The 10,065-nt window shown below is 37.1% G+C and overlaps 1 protein-coding gene across 1 annotated transcript; it reads right to left on the reverse strand.

The window, feature by feature from the left end:
• Window positions 1-1,294: 1,294 nt before the first annotated feature.
• Window positions 1,295-2,175, reverse strand: LOC142975576 (uncharacterized). Its single transcript, XM_076118511.1, has one exon. The coding sequence runs from the start codon at window positions 2,102-2,104 to the stop codon at window positions 1,394-1,396; it is 711 nt and encodes a 236-aa protein (XP_075974626.1). The 5' UTR covers window positions 2,105-2,175; the 3' UTR covers window positions 1,295-1,393.
• Window positions 2,176-10,065: the final 7,890 nt, after the last annotated feature.

Genomic DNA, 10,065 nt, shown 5'->3' on the forward strand with positions numbered 1-10,065 from the left:
TATGAATTTCTTTAATAATATCAGGTAATTTATCCACACCCATAAATCCAATGACCATAAAAATAAATACCCATTTGGCTTTATGATTAAGCTCTATGTATATTGTGGTCACTTACAAACAGTACATGAACTCCCGTAAAGTTGATTATTTTGTTTTAATAAAACCGGCTGCCGAAGGACTATGTACTTAGAGATTATTCGTGATGGTATGCCATATACCGAACAGTTACCTCCGAACGACTACCTATAGATATCCTTATTGATGATGCCTATAATAGGTTATTATCATTGTATATTATTATTATTAATAGTCCATATTGTATAAATTAGTCCATAGTGTGCCATTGCAGGGAATAGGCCACATATCATTTCATTCCTTCCACCTGTCTCTCTCTAAAGCTATTAGAGGCCAAATTTTTAGTATGAGAGTCCATTCATTTCGTATGCTCTTTCTGAGCATTGCGCTGTCGTTTAGTATGGGCATCCTTTATACACAGCAATTCTAGGGCATTAATACGCCAGATATTATCTATATCTGGCGTATTTAGGTTTCATTCAATAGAAAATTACTGAATTGTGGTTTCATTATGACGCTTGAAAATGATTTATTCCAGAATTAGATTGAAATGCTTTAAATTAAACTGTCGACCGCCTGCCTTTGCCTAACTTTCTGTAATTTGCACGTAAGTACGTATAATATGAATAGTCTGTGTCTATTAAGTATACACAATATAATACAACGCTTTTCAATACGGTACATGATATTTTTCAAATATAAAAGTAGTTTCGGAGATTAGGTACTTTGAGTACTACATACTTAAACAACAAAGAACGTAATAATTACGTTCTATATATTACAATTATTGTAGCTGATCGACAAGATCCAATATGCTGTTTAAAAAATGCTTTAAATCCTACAAGGTAACAATAAATAGTGATAACTATGCCTATGTAGCTATTGGGTAAATTAAGGTGTAAGTGTTACTCTTTATAGACTTTCATATGATGTGTTTTAAATTGTAAATTCTTCTTTGCATCAAATATTTCACTCGTCGTTTTCAGTCAGTGTCAAGTCTTACAGTTTTTCGCTTAGAAATAAATATGTTTCTTAATTACACGTTATTGAAATAGCTTATGACATATTGGCAATCGGCGTGTAGAACGGTTTTATTGTTACCTTATACTGTATTTTCTTCAATATTTTATTGTTACTTACCTATTTATCGTAGTCATTTATATATTATTCGTTTAGTATTTGTTGGGTGTGTTAGGAATGAATGTATAATTATAAATATTGTTTATGAAAAAATATTATTTACTTTGTATAAAAATATAAACAACAATAACAACTTCCATTCTTAATAACTGATAACAATCAAAGAACTTTGTACAATTAGTGCTTGCCGTGATGGAAGCCCCAGTCTTTGTGATGACCATGTTCGCCCTTCTTGCCGTGATCATGGTGGTGGTGGTGATGTCCCTCGTGTCCGTGGTGACCCTTGTGTCCGTGGTGGCCCTCGTCGTGGTGGTGCTTGTCATGGTGTCCGTGGTGACCATGGTGGCCTTCGTGATGTCCGGAGTGGTGGTGTCCGCCCTTCTTGTGGTGGCCGCCGTGGTCTTCGTGATGTCCGTGGTGGTGTCCGTGCTTGTGGTGCTTGCCTTCATCGTGGTGGCCGTCGTGGAAGTGATGGTCCTTGTGGAAGTGATCCTTGTGGTATTTCTTGTGGTAGCCGTCGACATGTTCACCTTTGTCGTGGTGTTCGTGGTGGCCGTGTTTCTCTCCCTTGTGGTGGTGTCCGTGCTCATGGTGGTCACCGTGGTGGTCGTGCTCATCCCAGTGCTTCTTGTGGCCGCCGCCATGTTCGTGATGGTGGTCATGATGATGGTGCTTGCCATGATGGCCGTGGTCACCGTGATGATGATGATGGTGTCCTTTATGACCCTTGTGTCCATGGCCTTCATGGTGATGATGGTGATCGCCATGGTGTTCGTGGCCGCCACCCTTCTCGTGATGGTGAGAAGCGGCTACCGCCATGTCGTCGGCCTGCTCAGCGGTACATATCGCCGCGAGGCACAAAACACCGACCACTAATAGCACCCTCATGCTGAAGCACTACTACTAGACACCTGTTTCGTCTGAAGACTATTGCTGTAACTGTAGAGAGGAAGTCCGGTTGTAACTGACCTCTGATACATTGATTGTCTATTTATATCGTTGTGTTAGACACTAGGCGATGGAGAAATTATTCCGCAAGCGACCCGTCTCACTAGTTCATGGACAATTAAATAAAAAGAGTAACTATTAATCGATGTCTTAGATTTACTGAAACTGAAATACATTATTCTTTTGCTTAATCCTATAGGTAATTCGTTAATACTAGGCTTATATTAAAGGTTAGGACGACCAAGTACACATACTTCATAATGATTAGAACTTTTCTTGGGAAAAAACACACATTTTAGTTACGTATGAAAAGAACGCCTTATTTTATTAAACTGGGAAATAGGAAAGATTCGCAGTAACAAAATATTATATGTGTCCATATGTAATACATTACACTTTTCAGCGGTGACATATTAATTATAATAATATTATAATCTGAAATATCTTGTAAACAAATTTGCTTGGGTACTTGAAAAAGATATCTTATATTATTATGAGTATCGATTCGACGGTAAAACGAATTTCTTTTACATATTGTATCTAAGGCAAGTATAGCGTAGAGGAAATTTGAATAGATTTCGACATCAATGGTGGTATTGTTAACCTCATCGCGTAGAAATCTTCATTCAATGTTACACACAGTTGATTGACGGTTCATAAGGCCGACTCTATCGAAAATTATCTGCTTAGTGGGTCTTTTCGCGTTTCAAACGCCGCTATTTGGATAGCGTTAAACAATTCTTCCGAATGACTTAGCACACTTAATCCCGCCCTTGTTGGTCCATGTCCGGAATCTTTTCACTATAATACATATCTGTTTGAGTATTCAGTTTGATTATACACGCTTATGAGTTCATCACGGTCTTTTGTAAACACTCCAATAATGTACAGAATACATGATTCGATATGTGTAATACAGATGTTTTCAACATAAAGTAAGGATTATATATAAGCTTCTAAGATATTTGTGATTCTTGGAAGTAGCTACTTGCATGCCCTCGCCAGCCCTCTTTTGATAATTTGGTACAGAATATTTCATAATAATGTCGATGAATACCTAGGAATATTTAGCAAGCGACGGCAATATCTCACAATTAACACAATTAGATTACACAACCTATTATATTTAAGTTATAAAGTAGCTTTATAGGCAATTAATTGTTTCTATATACATAATTATGTTTGTATTGACCACAATCACTTTTCACTACTACGTTTCGTTCATGAGGCAATGTTAAATTATATGCCACCAAAAACATTCTGTAAAAACCTCAAGTCTCGCAGCTCAGTCTTTCTGGCGTAAAAAGTGGTGAGATCTATATAATACCAAGTCGATTAATCTATTTCGTCTCTACTTAAAGGACCTGCTGTCTTAAGTTATTACATATGTTATTATCATGCCAGTATTAAAAATATTTTACGTTAAAACAAATAGATCGTCCTGGCCATCGCATGATTTGTATGTATTACACTACACAGCACGACGAGAAGTTAAATGCTCCCGAAATTTTAATGGCGAATTTGTGTTTTCATGCGATGACCAAGTCGATCTATTTGTTTTAACGTAAAATATTTTTAATACTGGCATGATAATAACATATGTAATAACTTAAGACAGCAGGTCCTTTAAGTAGAGACGAAATAGATTAATCGACTTGGTATTATATAGATCTCACCACTTTTTACGCCAGAAAGACTGAGCTGCGAGACTTGAGGTTTTTACAGAATGTTTTTGGTGGCATCTCACTTCTTTTTGTAGAACGAACATAAGTCCAATTTGTATGGAAATACGTTTTTTCTTATAATTCAACATATTTTCCTATGGGAATGTCGTTTAGTTTCATGGGCTAAACGTACCCTTACTCACATACCCCCTCCTGTTATGTCTCATATAGTAGGTACCTATCTACACCTATTATTTTATATTATACTACAGTAATAATAAGATTCATTAACTGCAAATATAACCTGGTAATCCTATATAGGTATATATTTATATGGGACCAGTTGACCCGCGCAGCGCCGCTCACGCTTTTAATGAATACCGCGCATTTTCAAATTTATTCACCTTTTACACCTTCTCTGGACTTCCACAAATAATTCAAGACCAAAATTAGCCAAATCGGTCCAGCCGTTCACGAGTTTTAGCGAGACTAACGAACAGCAATTTAATTTTATATACAGGGTGTGGTGTAAATAATGGATAATCCTTTACCAGCGGTTGGGCGACCACCCGACTGATCTAAAAATTAAAATTGATTTTTGGCATAAGTATCATAGTTTTTGAAATTTTGGCCATTTTGTGTGTTTGCCTGTACCATCTACTTCGAACGATTTTTTTTTAAGATTTTTTTTTTGACACTTTTTTATTTTTGTATGTAGTCTTCCTCTTTTTCTTTTCCGGTACTACTTCTTGAGCTTCAGCTACACTATTTCTTAAAGCCCACTCCCTGTCTCTATGGGTTTTTCTCGGCGGCTTTGAGGTTACAATTTTTGACAAGTCTGGACGGTAAATACTTCTTAATCGGTTGTATTCGCAAATTGCGGATTTCTGCGCTTTAATACTTCCGGTGTCGAGATTAATTAGATGTAAACCGCCCAGACTTGTAACTCTCGACAGTGCCACGTAAGCTTGACCGGATGTGAACACTGCAGAGCCTATATCCATCAGCGCATTACTTAAAGTTAGGCCCTGACTTTTATGTATAGTTATAGCATAGGCTATACATATGGGAAATTGTTCGCGATGAACATAAGCTCTATTAATAATCTCAAATTTTGTTTTGACTGGACCAAGCTCGTAAACATTAGGTTTATTATTAAATTTAATATGTATTTTCTTAATAATTTTGGAATTTTCAGGATCACTTTTTACTTTCTGCACTATACCGATAGACCCATTAACTAAACCTAAACTAACGTCGATGTTTCGCCTTAACATAACTTTTGCACCTATTTTTATAATAACGTTCTCTTCCAGACCTGCAGTCATAGACGCATCGTCTTCGTATTTTTTCAAACATTCACGAGCTCGTTTTGTAATGTATCTGGGACAATCTATGCTATCTATAGCTATAAGTTTTATTTCAGGCTGTGGGAGAGATCTGAGCATTGCAGTATTTAATTGTTGACACATATTTTTTGTAGGTAATAAGCAAACGGTATCGTCAGGAAGTTTAGAGAGGTGGTCAATTATTTCGGTTAATCTGTTATCATTTGAATCGGACTTGAGAGTTAATAATCTAGTCGAGAGTAAGTCGCGGTCTTTTAGTGTAGTCACACCTAATCTAATTCTATTTAGCATTTCAACAAAGTCAGAATCATTAATCTGCCGCATGTTAATTGTAAGTTCATCGTATGTAAACAGTTCAATCCACAGATTCGGCATACTAAGGGAACCTAGCAATTTGTTAGTTTCAGTAATTGACAGTTTTTCAAAAGGTGACTTTTCTCTTACCGGTGGAAGTTGTAAGAGATCCCCGAAAACTACAAGATGTTTCTTTCCAAACCACCCGTTCTGATCGTCACTTGTGTCGAATATCTCAGTCAAGCGTAAATGAATATATGTTAAAGTAACATTGGATATCATCGATACTTCGTCTATGATAAACAACACTACTTCTTTCAAATCTGATCTCAGAACCTGAAGCACTTCATCAGAAAGTGGTTTGTACTTTGGTGTTTGCTTGTGTTCCACAGGCAGCTGCAATAGTCTATGTATAGTCAATCCATTCACATTGAATGCAGCTATGCCTGTTGGAGCACTAACTGCTACTTTTTTGTTTAAATGCGTCTTAACCCAAACCTTCAGAGCTTTTATTAAAAAGCTCTTACCCGTGCCACCAGTTCCACTCACGAAACAGCGTAAAACGTCAGCGCTATTATCAGTAGTGTCCATTTTATTTGTGATCATATCGAAGACTCTTTTTTGATCGACATTCAGTTTTGCAATCAGACTTTGAAAATCAGTCTGTTCTTCTTCAGCCATATCGATTCTTTGAAAGTCGTCCATGGCATTTGCAGCTTCCACGGCTTCAAAGCCTAAAGGGTTTTCAGGACCACCGCCATCGTCAACAATTTCCCTATCTTCGTTTATCTCAGCAACTTTAGACTCTATCATTTCAAATGCCTTTTGAATCTTGTATCTTGACTCTATCATTGAATTGCCATAATCGACTCCTTCTTTTAATTCATTTTTCGCCAAATTAAACGCCTCCGTGTAAGTTTCACAACCTATTTTAAGCTCATCTAAGGAACGCCACGGCTTGAATAAAAGAAGTAAAGAGAAAAAGTATTTCTCTGGTACCTGTTCTGTGTCGTAGAAATAGTGATTGATTAAATAGGGGTTAGCTCTTCTTTTAAGGAACTTTTTACTAACTTCTGTCTCGTAATACTCCACTTCAGAGGAGACTGGACGCGTTTTCACAATATCGTAATTTTGAGCAAAACTGTACAAGTTAGTGGCCTCTAACTCTTTAGGCCGTTTAGGATAGTGGTCATCGATCCAAGACTCGTAATAAATATCGGTGGACTCCGGTTCTAGCATCATCATATCAGATTTAGATTTAACACGCCGATTACGAAAGATGTTGACGTCCAGCCATCGAATCGTTGTGGTAGGATCTGTGCCGTACAAAGGAAAACCTAGTAGAGTGTCGCTGGCTTCCAAAGAACCGCACTCTCTACTAGATAAAACTCTAAGGCCAATGTTAAATAGGCGGCTTCTTAAAGGTTTTGTAGAGTTTATGTCTTGAAACATATCAGCAGCGTGAGTTTTCTCGCTCTTAGTGGTATATTTAGTGACGTAATAATTTAAAATAGCGGTTTTTTCGCCTACGTATTGTAAATCAATATTGCCATTCCATGCTAGCAAAATCGCGGGATTATAATCATTAACCATAGACCATTCTTGTTTGCGTACAATATTGTAGAGTCTACTGTTAGACGACAATGTCTTTCTTGCAGCTATTGATTCTATTAAATCTCTAATAGTAAGTACTTCTGTGGCCGGCCGTGGGAATCCGAAACGACAAACTTTTACGAAACCTCTTCTTGTTTTCTTTTGCCGCATGCAATACTGATTATGTTTATGGGTCTGATATGACGTGACTCGTTGATAGAGCGTTGGTGAAAGATTTTTTTCTGGTATGGCACAAGTTACATACTTTGTAATAAATGATGCAACTTCATCAAGCGAGGACTCATGAAGTATGGGGGCGTCTTTTACCCATAACATCAAGTGAAAGTGTTGCGCTCCACGTGACTGATATTCCCGTCTCCAGAAATAATGAATAACCTTTCCAAGCGGTTCATCCGTTGACATTATGAAGAGTAACATGGCTTTGAACTTATTGTCAATAAACCTGGAAGTGGAGACGGGATCTAAAGCAACCAACTCGCTAATACTCTTGCTAGCCATTTCTGGACCATTAACTGTCCTAAGGTACTCACCTAAGTCCTCCCACATCCATTCGGAAGGACTTATGGTAAGAAACCAGGTTGCTGGCCCGTAGTGCTGAGTCATACAATTGACGTCATTCCTAGGCTTCTTCCAGAACTGTTCTGTATTTCGTAATCTACCAAATATTGCTGTTAAGTCACCTTCTAACTCATCTTTATTAAGCATCTCAAAATACTGTTCAGCTGTAAGTTTTTGTTTTTGGTTAACGCAACAATTCATTTTATAGAAAATACCGGAATTTATTTGACGTATATTAGCATCATTAAGGAGAAAAAATAAATATTGTTGATTAAGGCGGAATTGAGAGTGTTTCGACATTAATCTTGCTTTAATATACTCACTTGATGTTAGCTTTTGCTGCCGATCATAAAACTGACCATATTTGCCTTCAATATAAAGATCAGGAAAGCACTTTACATCCAAGTTCTTATCTCTAGAATCAATTGGAGCAGCGTTGACTTTCAGCATTTGGTAGAGTTCGGAAATAGGAGCGTTTCTCCTTCTTTCATGTAAGGGGTAAATAGTGTATTGTTCATATTCCGCCTCCTTTTCTGGTGTAACTTGTGTTAGTAACCCACCGTTTCCTTCTACAACGTTATCTACTTGAGACTCTAATTGGCCTACGATATGATGAATATTGCCCTCTTCGTTAATATAATCAATCAATTGTTGAGGTGAATGCGGCAGTTGTATTCGAGAATAAAGAGCATTAACACCTTTTAAATATTGTAAGGCTTGGTAAACCTTGTTAATATCTACAATATCCTCCCACACTATTTTAGATTTTGTTGGCGTACCTCGTACCATAATAAACATTTCAGGGTTAGTGATAGGGTGTTCTGGTCTAGGCAGCTTTTTCAAAGTTTCTTCAAGCGGCAGAGGAAGGTGGAAAGTTCGGCCTTTTACTTTTTTTACCATGTGCCTATTAGGTAAATGTTTGTTAGCAACGGGATTCATTAGCATTACCACCTGAAATGCTTTGGCGCGTTGAATTAATATCTTCTCATAGTCATTTAACTCGGTTATCTCTGGTGGAGCATTACTAACGTACAGATCATTTAGAACACAAGCTGCTGGCAGTTGATTAGCTCTAATTTTTTGTAAGCACGAGTGACAAATGTATGGGCTATGATTTCGATTGTTGGTTTTATAATAGTCGAGAAGATTATTCCAAATACTAGTATCTATAGCTTTTCTTAATCTGTTCAAAGATGAAATATCTCTTGAATAACAAAGTTTTATACACGACATGCACTCTAGCTTTGGTGTATCAAGACACTTTATTTTTAGAGATTTGAACGCAGCTTTATGCTTATCTATGATCTCATCCTCTACAATTTCTTTTGACTCTTCACTTTCCACAACCATACTTCCAACTTTTTGTTGCTTTCCGTGTTCTTTTAATTTTTCGACGTCAGATTTTTCCAATGATTCATCAATATCTTTTAAAATGTAAAAAATACTCTGTACTTGATAAATTTCTCTTGAAATTGTTCTTAGGCGAGGAAAATGTGCTTTGATAGTGTTAATATAATTTAAATACTCAAATATGTTTCCTTTTTCAAATAACGTGTAATACTGAGCTGCACTTTTGGTCACCAAGCTTTCGAAAATGTTTCTTAATCGTATGATTACGTTCTCATCTAGTGCACACAGATCATTACAAGACCAAACTAAACTAAGGCCATGCGTTTTTACTTTCCCAAATACCGCTTTTCCTGTATCGTCAATTTTGATAGCTTTGTCCTGGTTTTGTAATAAACTGTATGGTTTTCCTGCGTAATACGGCTCTTGATTACTTCTATGTTCTGATTTTCCAATAAAACAGTCTAATTGGTCATTTAAAGAACTATCTGGAGGGCAAGAACTTAGTTTATCTAACGATACTTTAAATTTATCTTTCAATTTATTAATAGTTTTATTAAAATTTCCTAAAGTTTGCTGCCTGTTATGGAATACCCATTTAATTAGTTTTTCTGCTTCTAATCTGTCCTTAATTTTATTTGTTAGCGCTTGAGTAATTTTTTCTACATTTAGTCGAAATTGTAATTTTTCGTTTGATCTTTTCCTTTGGACAGCTTCACGGTTAACATCGGAGTGGGAGACAGTGTAACGTAACACCGCTTCTCGATTAACTTCTGGATGAGAAGCAGTGTAACGCGACACTGCTTCTCGGTGAACTTCGGGATGAGAAGCAGCGTAACGTAACACCGCTTCATGATTAACTTCTGGATGAGAAGCAGAGTAACGCGACACTGCTTTTCGGTGAACTTCGGGATGAGAAGCAGAATAACGTAACACCGCTTCTCGATTAACTTCGGGATGAGAAGCAGAGTAACGCGACACTGCTTCTCGGTGAACTTCGGGATGAGAAGCAGAATAACGTAACACCGATTCTCGATTAACTTCGGGATGAGAAGCAGAGTAACGCGACACTGCT

The sequence above is a fragment of the Anticarsia gemmatalis genome, chromosome 9 (genome assembly GCF_050436995.1).
Source record: "Anticarsia gemmatalis isolate Benzon Research Colony breed Stoneville strain chromosome 9, ilAntGemm2 primary, whole genome shotgun sequence".
Classification (NCBI taxonomy): domain Eukaryota; kingdom Metazoa; phylum Arthropoda; class Insecta; order Lepidoptera; family Erebidae; genus Anticarsia; species Anticarsia gemmatalis.

What these genes read in the sequence shown, in the direction of transcription:
- LOC142975576 (XM_076118511.1), bottom strand. Translation starts at nt 2,104, where the DNA reads ATGAGGGTGCTATTAGTGGTCGGTGTTTTGTGCCTCGCGGCGATATGT.